The sequence below is a fragment of the Maylandia zebra genome, linkage group LG5, assembly GCF_041146795.1.
Source record: "Maylandia zebra isolate NMK-2024a linkage group LG5, Mzebra_GT3a, whole genome shotgun sequence".
NCBI lineage: Eukaryota > Metazoa > Chordata > Actinopteri > Cichliformes > Cichlidae > Maylandia > Maylandia zebra.
The window spans coordinates 26,304,811-26,328,776 of record NC_135171.1 but is presented as its reverse complement, the minus strand read 5'-3'; the positions used below and the strand labels follow the sequence as shown (position 1 = coordinate 26,328,776).

Here is a 23,966-nt window from a genome sequence, read left to right as displayed (position 1 = left end):
AAAGCTTGACACATATTACATTAGGAACTCTAGATATCAAAGAGAGCCTGAATATTAAAAAAAGAGCTAAACTGACATTTGAGCTTTTTATCTTGATAAGTTATCACTGTAGTACAATCTGTGCCTGTTAACACCGGATGAAGAGATTTTAGGTTGTGAAAAAAACAAGATATAAGCCTGCCGCCTGACTCTGTTTATTAGCTCATCTTGATCTGATATTACTGTGTGTGCCCTCTAAAGCCCTGTTAGATGCACTTTCTAAAAAACAGGTAAAGCTGACAAGTCAACGTCGTTGACTCCTTGCTACAAAGCAAAAAGAAATATTAAATTTATGTGTACTCATGCACCAACCTGTGATACAGAAGTAACCCTCAGCAAACTCAGGCATCGTGCTTCTCTAATTCCTTTTTTATTAGTGATCCTTCATTTGATTTCATTCACTTAATGCTTGCAAAACAAAAAACTCATATCTCAGATCATTCTTCGTGCATTTGAATAGCCAAAGAGCAGCATTTCACATCGCATCGCTTTGATAAAGCAGCACGGGTTAATTGGACCTGACATGAAAAAAAAAGGTTGTTTTTTGAAGAAATTAAATCAAAACCCCACGTCCAGAGCAAAATTTGATTGATGGGCACACTTTAATTGACTATTAAAATGCAATTACAAACTGTTGTCGAAATGAGCCGAGCGATAGCTTTGCTGAAGCCCCATTGACAGACAGCAGAAGAGACGATGAGTATTGTGAGTATTGTTCCCCAGCTCAGGGGAAAGTTTTCATTACTATAAATAATATATTATAGCACAGGAAAAATATACATTGGGAAATATACAGTATGCTTGCACATATGATATTTAACCCATAGACCACTACTTTATTTGTGTTTTTAAAATAGTTAAACATTAAAACTAATGACCTCTCAAAAAAGTGTCTAGTTAAATCTAATTTACCTAACTGGCAATGTTTTAGAAAATCAATTAATAATGAGTATTAGTTCCACTAACTAAATTACTAATTCAACTTAAACTCATGGCACAATGTAATGTTTTTTGTTACAAGGTCACCTATACCCATTGTTTCTTTAATATTAGAGAGTTTACCTCCTCTGTTTAGTTATACTGAAGATCTGTTGCACACAACAAATGTAGAATAAAGTCTACCACAAATTTTGAGTTTGAATTTAAGAGGAAAGACTTATAAAAATACAATTCACGTGAAAAATATTTTGAATTTAGTAAACTGGTAATAAAATAGCGAAGTTCTGCTGCGGTGTAAAAAGAACTATGATTGAACGCATCCTGTCTGTAAAAGCTTCGAGTCTTGCCCTATTCTATTCTGTCTACTTTTGGAATAATTCATATTGTAAATGCAAACAGTTCTCTCATTTTCACAGTGCTCATATGGATCCTGCTGCTTGAGGTAACCCTGTGAAGCTTCAGGTTTTTAATACTGTCAAAAGAAAGACACCTACAAACAGCAGTAAGCAAAAACCACAACCAGGATTAATTCCTTTATAGACAAGCTTGTGTGTGCTTTTTTATGCTCTTTGTAACACCAATTAACCAGTGCTGCAGCTGAAATGTGGAAAAACCCTGATGTTCAGAGTTGTTTTGTATTTTTTCCCTGAAAAAAAAAAATCACTGAGTTGGCAGCATGAATAGAGCGCATGTTGTTGTGCATTGATTACATGTATCAGTTTTGATAGCAGGCACCGTTTATTCCTTCATATTGTCAACCTGTGACTGACAGTTCAGGGGGTGCACTATGTTCATTACTGTAATTAAAAACCTGTTTTTGTTGATAGGTTGTTACTGTAACCCTGACACAGGCAACCGCCTATGTCAGCCACATTGGCATGTGCCAGGATTTTTCAAAGTCTCTCTCTTTAAACACTCCCAGTTCATTAAAAGTTACAAACACAATTCTTACACTATCAGGCAACAACAACAAATACACAATACACATAATGTTGTCCTCTTGTCCTGGTTTAATGGGGCTTTTTATGTTCCAACTTCATAAGAAAAATAAACTGAGGCTAAGCTAAAGAGGGAGGTAATTTTCTAAGAAGGAAAACACATAAGAATTAGTTACTGTAAAAGCATGATCACACTATAATATTACTGGTTACACAGGGGTTTGATAGCAAATAGATGTCTGCTGGATTCATGTCAGTTTAACATATTGTTTCCGCTGTGAATCTGAAATGCTTTGAGCTTTGACTATCAAACAACAGTGAACCTGATTGGGTTAGGGATGTTGGCTTTTCAGCGGCACTAACTTTGAGTTTGTTTATCACTCAGTGTGACACTAATTCTGTCAATGTCGGGCATGGAGCCTCTTTTTTTTCCTCCCCTTTCTTCAGAAGAGCCCAATCATAATTAACCAAGGCAGTGTCTAATTAGGAGCTGAATAAATCCACACAGGAAAGACTGATTGGTTCATTTTCTTCAACCATCCACCACCTGTTTTGCCCCATTCATTACCCAATTTGTTAATTTTATCTACCTGTTCTCAAGGTTTAATTAAAGATTGAAGAGGCCAGAGATGACATTTTAAAGCTTCTTTCTATCTCACCTTCAGCCAACCAGGGCTAACCTGAGACATACTGCTTGTGACCCTGTGTATGTGCTTGCACGAGAGAGTGCTTAGGTGGAGGGAAAGAAAAAAAGACTATGATAACCTAAGACTAAGATAATCCTTTTAAACAATGGCTGCTTCACAGAAAGCAACAATATGAGCACTAAACAGATGTTTAACATGCTTAACAAGTAGTGCTATTTGCATTTGCACGTCACATCTGAAAAACTGTGAAAAACCATTTCAATTTTGAGTCACAATTACACTAATCACACTTGTAATAATATATTTTATGTGTCTGATGCTTGTCCTCCAAGTAAATTACAACCTAGTGAGACATGATTGACAATATTTTTCAGCCAGGCAGATATAAGTATTGTGCTGAAAGCGGGATCACGCAGTCCAAATAATATTTGCATTTTCACCCGGGATGCTTTGTCTGCTCTCTGCCGAAGCGTATCTTATAATCTTTTAGGAGGTGAGAGGGAGCTGCTTTTGTTTGTTTTTGCAAAGATACAAGTGTTTTAACTCACGGCCACACGGGACCCAAAAGTCACAGTGTTATTTCACATCCAAACAAACTCGCTATTTAAAAAGCTCGATAGCTGAACATATCTAAAGAGGCAAATAAAACATTCTTCAGCTTCCACATTAGAATGAACATCAGACATGCTTTGGGACATGACCGGTTTTTAACTTAAAATGAATCATCGCATTCCACATTTATATCAAGCGCACACTGACAACAGGAGAAGTTAACAGGGTACAGTGTAGAAGAGAGAAAAGAGCCTGCCAGTTACTTACCATTCTTGAAAACAGTCTTCAAACATCCCATTGCTCTATCATTAAAAGGTTTTTACTCAAGAAGTGGAGCTTAACTGAAAGAAAAAGTCATCGAGGGAGGAATCAAGATTCAGACAAGGGAGTACTGGTGGACTACTGTTGGGATTTTAGAGAGGAATGACCTCTGCCTGACTTATCCTGTCTTTTTTGGGGGTGGTGGTGGTTGTGGACTTGGTGATGTGGGGGTCAGAGGTGTGTCGCTGGTTTGGCCTCAGCGTGCCATGTTAATGATGACCGATGTTCTCCAATTAGATGCGCTGACAGGCCCTAAAGCGCTGTGTCATTAATCAAGGGAGTGGCGTGCACAAAGAGAAAATCACATCATGATTTATTGCTCCTCTGCCTCCCTTTCTCACTCTCTTCCCATCCTTTTTTTGTGCTTTGGTGATCTAAAGAGGATTCTTGCACTCCTCCTTGAAACTTAATCAATCAGTGGGCACGGGCTCCAAGTGCACCCCATCCTGAGGAGGAACTGCAGGCTGCAACCAGAGTGGCGGCCTGGTGAGACCAATGATTTGCTGGGCTTTTCTGCTTCTTTGAATGCCACTCATATTCTTCAGTGTGAACGGCACGAGTGATAGAAATTGTTCCCACTGTATGAAACTGCGATGTGACCTGTGTTTAGGTCTGAGGTGTCTCGATGAGCACAGAGGTCTGACAACCATCGTGGTCCAGAGGAAGGAGAAAACTCTGGAAATTAGACCGGAGGGAGGACATCTAAAATCACTGTCACATGCATGTCAGCCTAGCCCTGCTCTGTCACACCAGCTCACCATATAGCAGTGTCACCTCGCTAACGCACACAGACAGCCCAGGGGCCTATGACCGGAGGAAGGGGAAGGCAGGGAGGGGTGCATCAACACCAAGAAGGGAAAGGATGGGGTAGGGTTGCAGGACACGGTGGCAGGGGTAGGAAGTTGAGTGGGTAGGATTTGGGGTTTAAGGCAGGCAGACGTGTGCGTGGGAGGGGGTAGCAGTCCGTACTGTACTCACATAGTCTGAATCCGCTTTGGAATCGTAGTATGAAATGGCATTCTCCTGTACAGAAAAGAAAAGTAAAAAGAAAGATGATGAGAGAAGATATAGCAGTGCCTATATCAGCCCGGACCTGTGGTGGTAAGGTAAAGAGACTCATGGTTATATTCAATCACACTGTTCAGCATGAGAATATAATCAGCATCACAGAACACAGAGGAGTAGTGTGATGTGGAATGTCATGAGAAGGTGAGAAGATAGCTGTAGGATGTGCTGCATCTGGACGATGCTTTTGTTAATAAGATGCAAATGTACGTGGCACATGTTTGCGCTTTGTTTGAGACGCTATAGGAACAGTTTCTGGTGCTGTGGAAACTGTTGTCCCCTTGTGTGGCGCTGTGGCATGAGCTCAGATGTAACATGGAATAAAGTGGTTCGTGTGCGAGCAAAAATAAACTCAAAACATTACTCTCTCTGGGAGTCTTATCAACCTCTGCTGGTTGTGTTTTCAGTCTAGGCAAACAGCTCTCGTGGGAGGGAAGAAACAGAAAAAGGAAAAGAATGAAAATTTATTTGCATTACTTAATTAACAAGTAAAGTTTGTGGTCACCTGCTGAAGCCCCAAATTCAGTTTTCAGCCTTTACCTGGCACTATTCCCAGGATGTTAGCTTCCCTGCCGCGCTTTTTCAGTGAAATGGCATGCTTATCTCCCACAAAGGCAGGCGTGAGGGCGGGCAGGGGCTGCGTGTATCGCCCAGGATCCGTGTGGCCTGCCTCATTATCATGAGAAGGCTGGCTGAGGATGCACTCTCAAGGGCAGCCCAGTGACCGCCTCGCCCACACTGTAAGAGCTGGTCATGGTCTGATGAAGGAGGATAGCTGACAGAGAAATAGAGTTTTCTATACAGGTGTACAAAGTCTTAAACAATGAGTAGTCAGCCTGATTAATTTACTCAGTTTCTATTAGGCTCTTTCTTACTCCTACTGTTTGGTACATAATTATTCGCATCTCTCAGGTGCTCTGTGCATTTATTGATCTCAAGACAAAAACACACACCTATACACTCGCATGTATCTATATGGACAGGTCCTCTCTTTCAGCCAGCGCTCATCATCCCGTCATTCTCTTTCAATGTAAAAGCCTTTCTACACACAACAGCCGAGGTCTTGGCACGCCTGCAGCGATAATCAGCTAGTCAGTCATCAGCTCAGTACCAAACAATCCATCAAAGAAAGAAAAAAGCAAAACAAAACAAAACCAAAAAAAAAGGAAAAAAGATCAAAACTCAAGCTGACACCATACATGGGGTGGGTGAGTCTGGGCTCAGCTTGTTTGGGAAATTAGAGAGGACAAGAGAGAGGAAGAACAGGATTTCCTTCCCGACACATCTCCTCAACTTACCAGCACTCCCTGTGGCGCCCAGCTCTTTCAGACATCAGGAGTGAGCAAAGTAAGGAAAGGAGCTGAGTGGAGGATCAGAGCAGATCTTTCAGGGAGTACACTGGGTTAAGTTGGAGGCTCAGGCCAGGCTGATATGAAGGGATGAATTGTGAAGCGAGAGAGAGAGAGAGAGAGAGAGAGAGAGAGAGAGAGGACGAGCGATGGGTGGTTGTGGTTGGGTGCAGTGGGGAAAGAGCTGCCAGGGCTAAAAATAGCCCATGCCTCTGCAGAGAGAGAAGAGAAATGAAGTGAGAGCGAGAGAGGGACTATGGCAAAGCAACAGGATTGTTGTGTCTGCCAGCTGGATTGATCCGGAGCCCAGTCCTGCTTAGACTGGTCCCATGCTTCTAAAGAGTTTACTCTCACTGCTGCGGCATTACAAGTCATTATTCAGAACTGCTTCCTGTAAATAAAAGCTTGGTTCCTCACACCCAAGGGACACCGTCCAGCATCTTTACTCAAACTGTAGTTGCCTACTTCCCGATTACCATTTGAACTGCTGTTTTTCTATGTAGCCCTTATTAGGTCAGACGGTAATTCAAATGTAAAAACTAAATATGTGACTACATAACAGTTGCACATACTTCCATATAGGACACAAGGGGTCACTAATTTAACACTCATAAAAACGATACAGTCACTAGACCTCAACCTGGTTAAATGCATCTGGGCTATTTTGAACAGCAGCCTCTGCCAATGTCATCAAACTCCAAATGAAGTATTGTGTTTAAGGAGAAAAGTGTCTATAGTCTTTGCCACGGAGTAGTGTAGCTTTTCTGAGGCTCATTTAAAAAAAAATTAACAGTTAATTTTCTGTCTTTTTGATGATATTCGTATCACATCTGTTATGATCCTGCTGCTGGTAAACATCATAATCCTGATTGTTTTGCTGCATTCCTGTTTTGCAGCAGCATTGTTTTGTATTCCTAAAAACCAAGCACACCCTTTTTCTTTTACATTGTTGCAGCGACTGCTAATGCCTAAAAGCCCAAACTCACTGTTTAGTTCAGCTCGAGCCAAGCTGCATGACAAAGAGCCTTTGGCAACTTTGGCAAACAAGATCTAAGTAAAGGAGTTAAAAGTCATAAGAAGGTTCTGTCTGGCCTCCCATGGCCAAGTTCCCAGAGATGTGAGTCATCCTGGACAGCGCCGAGGCTCGACCTCTTGTGGTAGAGGCAGCAGCCAGTGGGGACAGACATTTACCCATCAGGAATCGGATTCATGATCACAAACACCACCAAAAATCAAACTCCTGACTATGAGAGCCTGCCTACTCCACCACACATCCAACCACTCACAAGCACGCACAGAAGACGGGTCCGAGGCCACCATGACCCTTTGAGCATTCACTAGGGTAACATGGCCATCTGCTGTGGCTGGTCACAGGCCTCCACGGGCTCAGGGTCTGGGTTAAACACACATCTCATACAACACCAAGCCAGCAATTATCCCTCACTGATCTCCTTGCCCTCTGCACACGGCTGGCTTACACATGCACGAAAAAATGTATGATCTTATGTCTACAGAAACTGGGTGTGTACATGCAAACTATAGCTTGCATGTACATACCCACAAAACAGAAACACACAAAGTAGGAGAAATTCCCACTGACACAGTGCTATCAGTAAATTAAATCTATCATGCTGAGTGGACCAACAAATTCAGGAGACAAACACTGAGGTCAGCTGATGATCTCCAGCCACTCCCCTACATCAATCTTCCCCTGCTCATCTCCTACCGCCCTCCTCCGCTCACCGTTATCTTGATCTGCTTCCTCTTTTCTCCCTTTGCCCCAACTCCCCTTCTCCTCCCCCCTGCCCCGTCTTATCTTCATCTTTTCCAATCTCTCTTTCCTCAATACCGGCCTCCTCTTGCCAATTTCTGATTTCACCAAAAGCAGCAGCGCGTAGGTTAGATGCCTACTGTTGCTATAGAAACCGCCCCTGTGCTCTAGATCACAATGTGACTTTGTCTCCTCGCCAGGGCTCCTATGCCTGCTCGTTTTTATGTCTGACCAGATACATGCTTGCCTATCTTTGCTTTGTTTGTTTTTTTAAATGTCTCTGTGAAAGGTTGTTCTTCTTCATTGTGTTTTCTTCTCACAGGTGATGCATGCTATTTCAAATTCGGCTATTGCTTGTAGTTACACATTTAAACTTCAATATCCACTTTCAGGTGAAGGTCAGAGCCCAAAATTTCATGATATGTGAAGAAGAGCTTGGCAGATAATTCATCTTCTAAAGTGCGTCATAACAATTCTGACTGAAAAATGGCTGGCACCTATAAAAGGATGCTAAATGTAGGGGTACATGTTATGACTGAGCACGGTCGCTGGGGCTCAATCTTCTGAATTTGAATCTGTGAGCTCTCTCAGCATGCTGGCTGCGACAGGTTGACATTTGAATGCGAGACAAGCGCTCCATCATCGGTGGGGACAGATTACAGTCATATTCATATCTCCTCTGGACACCTGCTAATGAATTTATAATTACAGAACACACTTTGTGCTTCTGCTGTGCCCTGGGGTGTGCACACAAGCATGGAGTAACACAAACACACACACAGACACGCACACACTGTGAACCTCTCTCTTGGCCCCGATAGTCTTGCAATCATTCCAAGCACCAGTTTCCCTAATGGAAGCTGACATTATATCAAACACAATAAAGTTTTTCATTTACTGCTCTTCATTAACCCACGCACATCAGCCCATAAGGTACACACTACCACACAAACACATGCACACATGCGCACACAGCTCAGTTAGTGTGAAAATTGAAGTAGAATAAAAAAGGAAAGCTGATACAATGTGATCCGACTCCAGAGAACTAATCTGTGAAGTTTTGCTGGAAACCAGTTAAGATGCTTTACATTTTCACCCCCTTCATATCTCCTTGGCTCTGATTTCCACTCCTATCTTTAGCTAGATACCAGTTTAGCACATGAACTGCAGTCCATTATCCGGCTGGGTGATGAGTGAGAATACAAATCTCTGACTAAGTCAGATTGGACGCTCGCTATTACAGTCTGATTGCACCTATATGAGAATATAGCAGGTAATTGTCTGGAGAATTCACAGCAAGTGTGCGAGCATCATGTCTCCCACCTCCTGCACGCTCTACCCAGGCAGCACATCTCATCTAAAACGTCACATATGTGAAATGTCACATGTTCAGACTTTATCCTGACTTCACTCTCCAGACGTTTGAACTTGATAAAACTGGACAATATTAGAAGGTGATTCTTTGCAGTAAGAGACGCTACCCTTCGTGTTTGGCACACGTCAACTCCTGTGCGCACACCACACACACATAATACAATTTCCGTATGTTAAGCAAGAAATGACTGACATCCAATTTCTTATGGAGACAGAGGAAATACATACACAAGGGCATTCATACTAAAAGGAGAGACATCCAAATTAAATCGTAATACGCCATCAGAAACTAATTTGTTCAGCTCGTTTTCTTTAGTATATATTTAGTACTATATTAATCATAGACATTTAAAAAAAATTGTCAGAAATCTGAGGGGCCTTTTACCACTTTGATCTTGAACTGCAGAGGTTGCCTGTGAATAAAATATGAAACTTTGTTCTTTAGGGGAGCTGTTCTCGCTGCTGGCAGTGTTTTTTTTTTCCTTCTCACTGTATGCTCATAAAAAGCACAGTATGTGGACGTTTGTAATTAAAATGCATGGAACATTTTACAGTGCAGGACTTCCACCTATAGCAGACTGCATTTCTGGGGGAGGGGTGGTTGGTGCGGGGCATTGCCAGTCCTAGTGCGCTTGCTGTGGGGTGCAGCTGTAGAGTTATCAGCGTGGGAGCTATTAGTGCTGTGGCTTGAAGCCTTCGTTGTACTTACAGTAACATAACGAGTGGTCATCAGCTTGAGTAGTTCCTGTTCTGTCTCTGTATGTGTGCCAACTCTCCAGTCAGAATGAATACAGACAGGCAGACACACATTTTTCCAAACACACACATGCACAGAAAACCCTAACTCTCATTAACAGAAGCAAACTACATCTAAAGTCTAAAAATAAGAGGTGCAAACATGTTTTCATTTATGTATTTTTCTGTGGGTTTAAGGCAAAGTATTGCTAATGCCTTTTAACTTCAGCTCTTCAAGGCAGACTGCTGTTTGATGTGTCAGGTCCTTTTTTTTTTTAACCAGTGAAGGTTAGAAAAATGGCTCTTTATAATTCCAAGTCAATGAGAAGAGTCAACAGGCAAACTGGAAATTAAACCGCTGGCCCAGAAGAATAAGAAAACAAGAGAAGGAGAGAGCTATTGAGCTGAAGTGAAACTCAGATAAAGGGGTGTATGATTGAGGCCTTGGGCGCGGCTGCCTCGCTCTCTCTCTCTTGCTCTCTCATTGGCATGCTCTGTATCTCGAGGCTTTTAAGCGATTAGGGAGTTGCTGAGACCATGGCGTCCAAGCATAGCTCCATGCAGATGTTCATTTGTATGCCAATAAACAAATGTGCCCCCAGATTAAAGCTCCAATACACAGTGCAAATTCAGCAAAGTGAATGACATTCTCCATGGACAACTCATCAATGTCTTGCTCCTCTTCACGCACAACCCCATGCCTCCTCCGAACTGCACGCTGACTTCAAAGACTGGCAATGATGGGCAAAAATCCGCGAGATATTAGAAGAAACGAGTGAAGAAAGAGAAGAGTCTTGATTATTTTAAAATGAAAACGAAATAGTTTATTTGAATACATTATATTACGTTATATGTCCCCCCAATTTGGCCCATGAATCTGTAAATTCCCTTCTTTAAGTCTCTCTTTGTAAACACCCTGCAGGTCAAAGATGCCAACTTTTTTTCTCCTCTTATATCCTTCCTCCCTCTCTTTTCCTCTTTCGTTTACATCTCTGCTGTGCTGTCTTTTTCTTTCAGAGCCTGACACTTTCCCTCGGTAAAAGCAGTTAAATCAGTCTGTGAATATTTCAATCCTGTGATAAGGAAAGAAGGCTTTGTCCTGCTGCACTCTGGGTAATGCTGCACTCCATTGTTGGCTGACAGGGCTCCATTGAGTAGCAGGTTTTAACGCTGATAGCATCACCACCCTGCATGGACACAGTGCCAGATAAAAAGCCTATCCAATGTGGCACACGCATGCCCACACCTCCAAACAAGCCTGCAATCTGATCATCACAGGAAAAGAAGGAAAGAGGTGCTGTAACACCAAATAAAGACAAATAAGATAAACAGGGCGTGACAATACTAACGCTATCATTGGATTCCCAAGGGATTTGATAAAGCAAATGCAATTACGTGCATCTAACATTGTACGGCTTCCATAGCTGAAGTGACCAATCACATACACTCCAGCGCTCTGTGTGGACCGCCCCGCCAATCACACTGCAGCTTGGTATGACACTGGTTCTACGCTTATCTTAGCAAAATGTTTCCAGGTTGCATTTTTCTCAGAGGGCTGAATGCTGCTTTTCATTTCACTGATGTTTTTCAGCCATTTTACCACCGCTAGTCCGTAGAGTCCCTAAAAGTCACCACCCCCTCTTTACAGCCTGACTGAGAGTGCCCAATCAACAATCAGCGCCAGCCAAAGGAAACCTGTTATTTTCGACCCCATAATCATTTCCATCACATGCCTTGCTGTACCTCACAATGATTTGAACATTGAAATGACAAAGGGAACCCTGCTTTAAGATATCTGCAGATAGGAACCAAGGACAGCAGGGACAGAATTCATCAAGCGAGTGCTAAAACCCAAGCAGGAATCTTTCCTCAGCTGCAGCATAACCAAGCTCTCACCGCTCACAAAATGACAGCCTAGCTGATGAGAGGCATCACTTTCCTGGAAAGCTGTGGTGGCCTCAAACACAGAGAGAAAATGAGCAGGTTTCTTGCAAACATCCTATCTAATGGAGGCAAAATGAGACAATATGGGGCTGTACCTCTGCAGTTAATAAATGGGTATCACCAGAGATCAAGGCAAGAGTGCTTCTTGTGTACAAAATTTTGGACAAAACCTAGAGATACCTATAACTAGATAACTAGAGATAACTATACTCATACTTGGAGGCTAATTGATATTAAATTACCATCTGATTACATATTTATTTGCAACAGTGCAGCCTTGGCCTCCTCCAGCTAACATACAACTTCAGCTAGCCCCGCCTCTCACTAGCAGCTGAACACATGGACAGCAGCACAGCAAACTCAGTGAAGCACCTTAAAGAATGACAGCCCGGTCTTTATGAAGAATTTCATGATATCAGTAAAGTTGTTTCAACAACAGTCAAATATCAAACAACTGTCATAAATACTGACTTGGCCAGGGCACATGTTAATGTTAATGTTAGCTGTTTAATTATTGGCAGCTACTCATGTTAGCCACCTGTTAAATGATCGTAAAGGTATTGCTTATCAGCTTTAAACCAAATAAAGGTTACCTTGCTTTGTCTGTGAGTCCTGCATTTGGCTTCTTTTTTGCCAAACCCCCATGACACTATGACTAATAATAAAACAATAAATTTGATGTGGGAGTTAAGCAGCAGATGTTATCAGTTTTGAACTGCAGTGGTAATAGACATGTTAATTTAACAGGATTATGCAATTATCTGCCTCTAAAATATATTATGCTTCTAGGCTGAAGCTGAGAAAGGTAGATATCAGTAGCTAGAATGAAACAACAGCAACTTACCTTAATTACAGAATTACAGGAAATAAATAGAGCTGCAGCTGATTACATGTGCATGGACAATATTGTACTAATCTTTGTTTACAAAAACTATACCTCTTATTTAAGGTTAAAAGGTTATTTTCCCTCTGTGGTATCAGAAATGGTATTGAGTATTTTCCTGGCTATTGATATTGAGTTTGAAATTCTAGTATTATGACAACCTTAAATGTTACATTGTAGAAAAGCTGAAACTTACATTAATAAATAAAGTTTCTGATATTTTTCTATCACTTTAGGATTTAGCAGATGTAAAAATTGTTATAGAGGAATAGGGATTTGACACTGAACTGTAACTAGGATTGAAGGGAATGGATGAATATATGATCAATATTAAGTGCAGTAGAAAAAGAAAGGTACCCATCACACTTATGTTAATATATCAGCAATTACCACTTGTTGGACTTGCAGGTAAATACACAGTGCCTAACTCTAACTGGATGTACAGTAGGTGATCAATATTATCTCTCTCTCCTCTAATTTCTAGTCATCTCTACACTGTCAGCTCTATAACAAAAGAAATGTATTTTTTTCAAGTCCCCAGGGTTGCTGTAGAATAGTTATCTATCAGTATATGATCTATTCATTTAGTCTTTAAGACTAAACGTCAACATCTCAAAAAGTGAGAATACTTGAATACAGAAAGCTGTATCTCAAGTGCTTATCAGTCCATTGTGACTTCGTTTTTTACTATTGAGCTCTGACCAGAAGAGCCAACAGGCAGCAGGTTTACCCTTTAAAATAACATTTCATGGGCGTTAGCCATGTGTTCAAATGGGAAAATCAAGTTCTGCAGCATAACTCGGTGGATTTCTCTGACTATTGATTCCCATCTCCTGAGAGGCAGAGGGATCGATCAGTGGGATTTAGACATGGGGGCCACTTTCTCAGCCCTCCCTCCTGGCCTGCATGCCGCATCACAGTTGAGCAAACTCCTCCTGACAGAAGGCTTATTGACATCTCTGAACTTTTCTTTCTCTGTCATCTTTTTTTTTTCTTAATGTTTCTGCACTTTAATGCTTCTTCCATTCTGAGTCACCTTACACTTTGTGATGTCCCCCCTGCTCGTGTTTTTGTGAAAAGGTGTTTCTTAAGGTAACAGCAACACATTAGTTATGAAACGTGGGGGGGAAATACCTCAGAGAGATGAGAAAAGAGTCTGAGCGGGAAAAGGGAAAAAAAAGGTGAAAAGGACATTTCCACCTCAGAGCGCACCACTTAAACAAATTACAACGGTCTGCAATCAAGGAGCTGAAATTACCAAACTGCTGGGTCACCACAGCAACCAGAAGTCTGATCAAAGCTGTGAGCAGCACAGCAGTTGATAGAAAAATGAAGGGAGGTAACAGGGGAGGAGGTGCTAAAGGGATGGGAGAGCTGAGGAGACGAGGGAAACTGCGGTCAAAACACAGGTTTAGATTTTAACTGTACTGGCATAAGACTAACAAATCAGTTGATCAGGAGTGTCTTAATCAGCACATATTCTTCAAGCACAGATTACCAGCTTTCCTATTCTATCTAGGGGTGCAACGATACACAAAATTCACGGTTCGGTTCGGTTCGATACTTTGGTGTCACGGTTCGATATTTTTTCGATACAAAAAAAATGTTCATGCCTTTTTAATTTGTCATTTATTAAAATTATAAATATATATTTTAACTCAAAAGTACAGTTTTTAAATTTAACCCTAACCCTTGTGCGTGTTTTTTATTTTGACAGCGAATGCGCACCTGCGGACCACTTATGTGCAGCCCTGGTTGTTTAGCTCGTCATATTGCAGCCACAGAAATTCTTTTGTCCATGAAACCATAAAGCTGCACTTTCTTTTTGCCTTATAGTCTGATTTGTCATAACTTCTCCGTTTTGTGGTAAGTAGAGCTGGGCGATAGAACGATAACGATATGTATCGCGATATAACTTTTACTCGATAGAGAAATTAAGCTATCGCGATAGACCTCGCCGCTCTTGTCCTCTTAAAAAAAAAAAAAAAAAAAAAAAGGTCAGCCAATCCAAATTCAGTAGCGCAGAGCCGAACCAATCACAGCCGCAGCGTCACGTCGCGTGACTTGTTACATACAGCACAAGTGCCAAGCCGCACGTGTGTTTGTTTGGGAAGCAGCCAGCGGGTAATGGAGCCAGCGCGTAATGGAGGAAATGAGTGTGCCGACTAGAAAAATCAACCGAGCGTGACCGAAGAGAAAACAAATGATGGTTCCAATGCCGGAGAGATTGTCGAACGGAAGAGCCATAGAAGTTCCGTAGTGTGAAGGTATTTCGGCTATTTCAAGTCTGACAAAAAACAGAGTAGCGTGCACTATAAATTGTGCCGAAAGCAAGTCTGGAAATACAATAAACTGGTGCATGCGTCACACTGTGCGCCACGTTATTGTTTCGGTGAAATGAATTTCTACAATACTGTTACTGTTAATTCTACTCTCTGCAGTGTTTAAATGCTTACATATACACACAGTTACTGTCCGTCCACACATATGACTGGGTTCTGCTTCTATGCCCCAGCTTTGTTTACTTTTTCCCACCGAGGCTTCTAGACTTCTGATTGGCCAACATTTCTGCACGGTTAGGAATCTAGCGCCACCTGCTGCTTTGGCATGTTCATAGCAGCGTTTTCCTTCATTTCTGCCTTTATGTGTGGACAGGATTATTTTTTAAAACGGAAACGGAAAATCTCCGTTTTCAAAAATACCCGTGTACGTGTGGACGTAGCCTCAGTCTCTGACTGGAAGCGCTAATTCGTCATTCGGCTTTTGTCAGACTAAAGTAACTGTTAAAACTGTTTGAAAAGCTCAGCTATACAACAAGGAGAGATTGAGAATTTCCTTTTAGTTCTCAGTTTATTTGATATTGACAAAGGTTAGTCAGTTTTGTCTGTTCTTCTGTAAAACAAACTAAGATTTATTTTTAGAATTAATATTTTGTTTCTAAGTGGAATTGACAATTTAGTCTGTTTCGTTTGTTCTATTTTGAAACTTAAACGCTTTAGCGGCTGTCTTTTGTGTAGTTTGCAATATTTGCCTTTATTTATCTGAAAAAGTCTCATGTTCCTTAAGTACATCTACCCTGTTGAACTTATTATGGGAAATAAATATTTAAAAACAAGCTGCTGATTATTTCACATTTTACTTGTGAGCAACGGCACATTTAAATCTTACAAATATAGTTATTTGGCTTATATCGTGATAGATATCGTTATCGCCTGAAATGAAAAAAACATATCGTGATATGAAAAAATCTCATATCGCCCAGCTCTAGTGGTAAGCTTTTCTTTGGCTGTCACTTCTTCACCCTGACCTGTCTTATTTGGCTCAGCAGAACTGAAATGCTTTTACACATGCACTCACATAAGCTCAGCGATTCTCTGCGTGATCAACCTCTCACATGTTTAAGCTGCGGGAGATTTCACTTGTCATGTTTGCATAGTAAGCTAACGATTAATAAGACGATGTCAGAGGAATTGGTGCACAAATTATCATCACTCACAGATCAGTGCTGTCGCTCTCTATACACAGTTGCACGATTGCAAAGTGAAAGCAAAAAAACAAGCGCAAATTCAAACGCGATTTCAATATTTCACATATTGACAGTGGCTCACCGATGCCAATGACATAATTACCCAGCTACATTTCTGAAAGAATGCAAAAGCATTGACATATATTTTTCCTTCCTACAATAGCCCGACGGGCAGGGAAGAGATAGATTTTGGTAGCCCGACTGGAAAAAATCGCTAGCTCCAGGACGTCGGGCTAGCGATATTGCAAGCCCTGTATCTGATTGAGGAATCACTCATCTTTGGAAAAGAGAGTTTATTACAGAGAAATGTCTCTTTCCAAAATAAAAGCTATACTATCCGCTTCTTCTGGGCTATATTCTCAGCAGCATAAGGAGAATCATGTGCTAACAGCTGTCTAAATGACTCGGCTAAAGGTAGTAGCATGCTTGTTGTTTTTGTCTTTGCACTAGGATGATGTCAGCGTAAATGTGCAGTCATATTCGTTGTGTTCCCACTAGTGCTTTCAGGTTAATCTCGTTGAAATGACCTTAACGCCACAACACGGCAAATCTCCGTTAACGAGCTACCGCCGATCGCCCCGTGTGTGGGGCTAGACGGCCAACACGTTAACGAGCTAACTGCGCTAACACACTAGTTCCCACCCATGTAATTGAGCATTGCATGGCACATCCAACATACTGTTTTACTTTAGTCCATGACTCGCTTACCTTCAGGGTCATACGTCACATGAAAACCAAAATAATTCCAAACGCCAGATCTGAATGAGGGTGGGGGAGGTCCATGTGTCTTGCTAGCTTGCCCTGCGCTCTTCCTTCTGACTATGCTGTCTGTGTTGAGCGCTCAGTGGATCTGCGCTAGACAGTGCAGCCTAGGCGGAGTAGTCGAACACAGATTCACTGAGCGCTCAACACAGACAGCATCGTCGGAAGGAAAGTTGATAAAATAAATTACAAATGTTGTATTGTTCATACATATGTGTACCAAACCGAAAGCACTGTATCGAACGGTTCAATATCAAGACGAATATCGTTGCACCCCTAATTCTATCCTATCCCTTTTATCCAATTTCCTATTCCTATTGTTGTTGTGGTTGTCACTGAGTATGAGCACGAGTTATGTTTAATCCTTATTCTACTGAGCCCCTCACACCATCACGTTTGAAAGGGAAGAGACATCCTTTTCAAACAGCGAAAAAGCAAAATGTGTAGGAATTTCTGTCCATATATCCCATCCACATATTTTTCCCTTCCAGTGATGAGCAGATGGAAGGCCGTTCCATGGTTCAGGATTCAGTGATAACACTGTTTACGAGTTCCATTACGTGCTCGGCAGCCTGCGAGCACTCTGTCTCAGTGCAGCTATAAGGAAGTGGAAGGGGTGAAAGCTCACAATGGAAATAGATGCAGTTTATTTGTGACTATGCTTATCAGTGTTTGAAATAAGAACTGTGCGTTAAAAAACGGGTTCACACGGCTATATTCCAGACTTTTTTCCATCAGCCCTCTGCAGCGGAGACGTTTTGAGTTTGGTTCTGCTAACACAAGATGGATTCAATTTTTATTTACAAGGTCTGTAGCTGATGTTTGAAAAGAGGACTGGATATCCCATAAAACACAGAACCACACCAACAGTTTGATTACTGTTTTGAATAGCAAAAGCTATAATTACAGGAAAAATAGGCTTTATGCTGTCAGATTATGATTTGTAGATATTAAACTACAAAAAGTCCTGGTCTAATCAAGACTCACTGTCCCATCAAGTTGATGGCAGAATTTGATGTCTGAAAAAAGTTGAAATAACATTCCTTGTTATTTTCAGCAGCCCATAAATGTCTGGGAACTGAGAAGACCAGCTGCTGGACTCTTGGGTCTTCCTTGTGGTATTTTTTATTTCATGATGCAGCCAGTGTTTTCAGTTGTTGAAAAGTCTGGACTGCATGCAGCCCACTTCAGGACCTGGACTTTTTATCTAGGAAGCCATACTTCTGTAATAGATATAGTATGCGGTTTATCAGTGTGTTAGTGGAATATGCAAGACCTTTCCTGAAAAATCCATCTGGACAGGAGCACATGTTGCCTTAAAACCTGTAATACCTGTCAGCACTGATGGTGCCTTTCCAGATGTACCAGCAGCCAATTCCATAGGCAGTAATCCATCCCCATCAGAGAGGCCCAGTTATGACAAGCTGCATGTAGGGCTGCTCGATTCTGGCAAAAATGATAATCACGATTATTTTCACTGAAATTGAGATCTCGATTATTTGACGATATTTATTTAACCCTTTAAGACCTACCATAGAACCAAGTCCGCCAGAGCTTATATTATTTTTTTTACATGCTGTAGTGCCATTTTTGGGAGCATTTCAAGTTGCTATACATCAATACAACTGTTATAGCCCATATTTTAATAATATGTATGCATTAAGTGACCGAGGACAAGCTGATGACTTAAGCTTGTCACTGGCTTGCCATCACCAGTGTGTGAATGGGTGGATGACTGGATATGTCCTTAGGGACTAGTAAAGCGCTATATAAATACAGGCCATTTACATAAGATGTAAGTACAACTCCTCCGGTTTCTTATGCAAAACAAATTATTGCGCTAGCTTACACGGTTCCGGTTCTACAGGGATTTAAAGGGTTAACAATAACAATGTATTGAATAATGACTTTAAAAAAATAATATAAAATAGTGTGCAAATACTGATAACAGTGCAAATGTTTGCAATATAAAAAATAAATGAAAAATGTAAACATCTATGTTTAGTGAACTTTGCAGTGTTGCTCTGTGGTGCAGCTACTACACCGTGGCAACGTTTACACACTATGTCTACTTGATGTCTGACTCTGCGATCCCATAATGTTTACACACCACTGAAGGTTTTTTTACCTCTCTTTTCAACCAACGGCAGTCACTCTCCTCTCCAAATAACTTCTGCTTAGCTTTTTGAGCTTCCCTTGGGTCCTCTTAATTGTTGTGACGGGTGTTCGAAATGCAGAGAGGTGCGCTCGATTTGCCACACGGAGTAAAGCATGAGGGAGGGGATAATAATCGGCTCAGTCATTTTTAATGATCGTTGAAAGCCCAGATCGTAATCGTGATTAAAATTCGATTAATTGAGCAGCCCTAGCTGCTTGGTCCCTACCCTCCTTTGTCCAGAGGATACGGTGTCTATGTTTTCCACAAAAAAGTCACATTTTACTTCTAAAAATGTTAATGTGAAACCACCTGAGGGCCCAAAGATAATAGGCATTTAAATATTAGTTTCTGGCCTTGTCCCTAGTTCACAGAGATTTCTCCAGATTTTCTGAATCTTTAGATGATATTATGCACTGCAGATGACAAAATCTTTAGTTTTCACCACTTTTAAGGGAAAAACACTATTCTGAAAGTGTTGCACAATTTTAGTCAAACTGGTTTTTGCTTATCATTACTTCAGAAAAACTCCAAAATATGCTTTTTATACCCAATCATATTGACCTGTTGCCAATTAATTCCAACTTTTTTTTTTAAATGTGTTGTGTCACAGAAATTCAAAATGCACTAATATTTTTGATGAAATAGCAACAAACTTCTATGTTTTCTGTGGTCCACTGTGAGTAAAGTTGTGCATATCATTCCATTCTGCTTTTCAGATAACATCCCAATATGTTTATTATTGGTTTTGTACATTTATAACAAGCTAATTTACTGTCAGAGATATAAGCATTGTCGAGTGCTTTGTATAACAGCTAAGGTTAAAATGTGCTTTCTACCTGAAGACTATTTAATGTGAGAATCATCTTGAGTGGCAGCTTTGACTTTAATATCAGTCCACTTAAATTATATATAATTTAATATATAATTTTTCCTCTTTTTAAAACTCATTAACCTTGGTCTGTTTTATGCCAAATTACTAATTTACTCCTAACTCCTGCACATATAAACAATTCTTAATTGTTGGCACAGTAGTGTGTGCTAACAAAAAAAAAATCGAAACATCTTCCTTTTAGTTAATACAGTAAAATGAAGAGATAATAACAAGAGGCAAGTAACATTTTCAGATAACCACAGAAAAGGAGAAATAACACATAAGATTAACATGTAGAGAGGAGCCAGGGACAGGCACCCTTCATTTCTGTCTATTTTACCAGAATTTGAATGTGTCCAAGGCAGCCCTCATAAGACTAATGTATTCTGTGGTTAATGGAGCTGGTTGCTTCGAGGGCTGGGCTGAGAGTCGCCACAATGATTCTCACTCATTTCCTCTGAAGGGCCAATTATCTCAAATAGAGGCATTATGAAAGGAGCCGAACTTGGTCAAGTGAACAAACCCTTGCAGCTCGCGCTCCCAGCACTTCAGGTCATGTTACACCTCTAAGGGGACCTATAGTGATTTAAGGACATTTAATGTGGCTGGAAATACTGACTAAATGTAGCTACTATAGAAGGGTGACAAATTAAAGAAAAAAAACACAGTATGTTAGTGATGTCTGTTGGTGTTGATTAATATGAGTATCTGAAATGCTACAATAAGAATGAAATATTGTTCTTGCAAATCCTTGGTGACGGAGAGATTTTTAACTGGATTTAGGTCTGATGACTGAAAAAGGCCACACAGTGTGCTTTTTCTTATCAGATCATCTCAAGACCCCTCATGCCCTGTCATCCTGTAAGAGACCCCTCCCAGCACGATCAGAAACACTTTATATTGATTTGCACAATCCTTTCCTTTCAGATTATAAGCATGGCAGCAAAATGCCCCGACAGCATAACAAAGCTGCTGGGCTAGGGGTGGAGGGGGGTCAGGTTTTTCCTTTAATTTGTCACCTGTATGTACATGTGCTGAGAGCCATAAAGAGGTCACATGAATACCACTATTATGTATGAGAGTGGGTGGCTGAGTGGAGTTGAAGAGAGAGAAGCAGAGAGAGAGAGAAGAAGAGAAAGAGAAGGAGAGATTGTGTTGTCCTATGATGAAAGGCTTGATTGATTAGAGAGTGATGATTGCAGTAAATGGCCTGGAAGATGGCTCCATCTCTGTTTCCCGTTTTCTCCATCTCTTATACCTTCTTCCCTCACTCACTTGCTTTCTCACTTACACCTCTCTCACTCTCTCTCTCATTCCCGTCGTGCTTCTCTTTGTCACCCCCTCTTCTCCCTGGTTTCATCATGGCAACCCATCAACACAGCGCCTCTTTCTCTCTCTCTCTCTCCTAATGGCACAGCTATTAGTACTAATGCATTTCAAACATACAGCAGCTGCCACATCGCAATCTGAATGAAAGGACATGTCTTCCTCCAATCTCTCCAATCTCTGTCCTTTCTTCATCCAATCTTGTGTCTCGGTCCTAATGTGCTGCGCCTTATGTCAACTCTTCCTCAGATATATGACAGTGGTCATCAACAGCAACCTCTATACGTGATATGGGACGTGTGGCTGATAATAACATTGCTAATATACCTACAAAGTAGCTCGCCATATATATATATATATATATATATATATATATATATATATATATATATATATATATATATATATATTATATATATATATATTATATATGTATATATTATATATATATATATTATATATATATATAATATATACATATATATATAGATATAGATAGATAGATAGATAGATAGATAGATAGATAGACAGATAGATAGATAGATAGATAGATAGATGATGGATCCCGAATCCTCTCAGACATGACTGGAAAAACATTGTATGAGGTTTGTAAATTCTTGCATTCTTTATTTACTTGTTACACAGCGTCCCAACATTAAAACTACTAAAACCAAACTTTTTTTTAGCTCTAGCCAGAAGATTGCAGAACTCCCCAAAAGTGTTTAACAAATGTCTAACTCGCTAATATCCACACTGAAATATGAAGTCATAATTACGTTGTTGGAACAATATCTGTCCATCTCCCAGCCCCGTCTCTGCCAGTAGCAAAATGTGAAATATAAGGGAAATTAGGGCTGTTCGATATAACGATATATATCGGATGACGATATAAAAACGTCTATCGTTTCATTTTACACTATCGTTTGTTTCGCAAAATAAACTGTTTACAGCCATATTGTTTCATCGTTTTGATGGTCACTGTAGTGGCTATATTAATTTCTTAAAGTTCTCTCTTTCTCTTATATTTAATATAACCACACTAAGGATGGACAAGCGCCTGTTTTTATGCGTTGTAGTTAGCAACAACGACGGTAAAACCATAGCGTGTCCGCTTGTTTATTTTCCACATAAACCTTTCACAATAAAGCTCAAGATCCTGTTGAGACTTTTCAAAATAAACTGAATCACGTGAAAGATTATGCCGAGTATTTATGGATGAGAAGCAAAAAAGAGCCGTCAGATGCTAAAAAATAAACCTTACTCAAACGTTAGAACAGGCTTTTACCCGCAGCATGCTGAGTAATAAATACTCACAAGGAAACGGCGGCTGTTACAACCTATGTCTAAAAATGTATCGTTTCATGCATCTGTTAAAACACTCGACTCCAGCTACATGACGCGCAGCTGGAAACACTTCCCGCAAGTCGAGCTGCCCGATATTCACAGAATTTACAGAAAATGTAAAAATTTTGTGATTTATATCGTTATCGGATGATAGATGTCTTATATCGGGATATGAGATTTTGGTCATATCGCACAGCCCTAAGAGAAATGTTTTTTTCATGACAGTCAGCATTGTTTTGTAACTGAGGTATACTAAGTAACTAAGATATATTTCATGTTTGTAGCACATATGTTTTCCAGAGCCTTTAGCAGAGGATGCATCACCATCCTGGGCAATTGTGGCTCAAGAGTTGGGAGTTCGCCTTGTAATCGGAAGGTTGCCGGTTCGAGCCCCGGCTTGGACAGTCTCAGTCGTTGTGTCCTTGGGCAAGACACTTCACCCGTAGCCTACTGGTGGTGGTCAGAGGGCCCGGTGGTGCCAGTGTCCGGCAGCCTCGCCTCTGTCAGTGCGCCCCAGGGTGGCTGTGGCTACAATGTAGCTTGCCATCACCAGTGTGTGAATGGGTGGATATGTAAAGCGCTTTGGGGTCCTTAGGGACTAGTAAAGCGCTATATAAATACAGGCCATTTACCATGGCAACTACGGAAACTGACTTTTCAAAAAAGTGGCAATATTTTCAACTAAATCACCAAGTAGTTTGTATTGCCTAAAACTAACCAAGTAGTTTTTAATGATAATTAATGAATTGAACAAAATTATTAATGTATTAAAAATAGAAATTCCATTAAAAATCTTTGATGTGTATAATGCTAACTTGGCTCTCTGGTGTGAGCAGTGATTGAATTGCCCCACCAGCACCAACCCCTCTGACCTCTTAAGTGTGACTTTTTCACCTATTAAATCCGAAAAATGCTCATTTTCTCTGCATGGACAAGAATCAGTTCACAAATCAGTAGATCAAAATAAATTTGGGAAATTCATGTTTCAGAAAAAAAAAACCATAAACAAGTGTTAGATCTGTATCTGGAAATATGACTTAGAGGTTGTGACTACTGCATGAACTACAATGAGATGTGCTGCGTCTCCAGATATCTACGTCTACATTTAAATTACAGGCCTCATTACGTCATTTTATCATATATGAAGTTCAAGTGAATCAGGAACTTCCAGATTTTGCTATGTATGGGACAGAACCTAAAACAGGACATCTGGCCCTTTTACTGCCCACCCCCAGTTTCTGAAAGAGAGCCAAATTCAAAATCACATTACCATTTCCAACTATGCAAATACAACAGATAATCACAGAATACAGCCTCTGTCTTTCAACAGCATATCTTATGTCTCATTTAATACACTATATTTTGATAATGGCAGTAGTTTTGCTGTTTCAACAACACCATTGTCCATAAGCCTAACGTGCC

The 23,966-nt window shown here is 40.6% G+C and overlaps 1 protein-coding gene across 4 annotated transcripts in view; it reads right to left on the bottom strand.

Annotated features, from left to right (window-relative positions):
• The window catches only part of cacna2d2a (calcium channel, voltage-dependent, alpha 2/delta subunit 2a), a 178,077-nt gene that overhangs the window by 60,765 nt on the left and 93,346 nt on the right, over positions 1 to 23,966 (bottom strand). For 2 of the 4 annotated variants that reach the window (XM_004548657.4, XM_012918484.4), the window contains exon 5: positions 4,415 to 4,459. The exons of 1 other annotated variant lie outside the window; for it this stretch is intronic. In XM_004548657.4, the coding sequence (XP_004548714.3) occupies positions 4,415 to 4,459 (45 nt within the window). Of the gene's footprint in view, positions 1 to 3,382; positions 4,380 to 4,414; positions 4,460 to 23,966 lie in introns of those variants that run through there. One more of the 4 variants, XM_076884121.1, reaches the window with a different exon arrangement.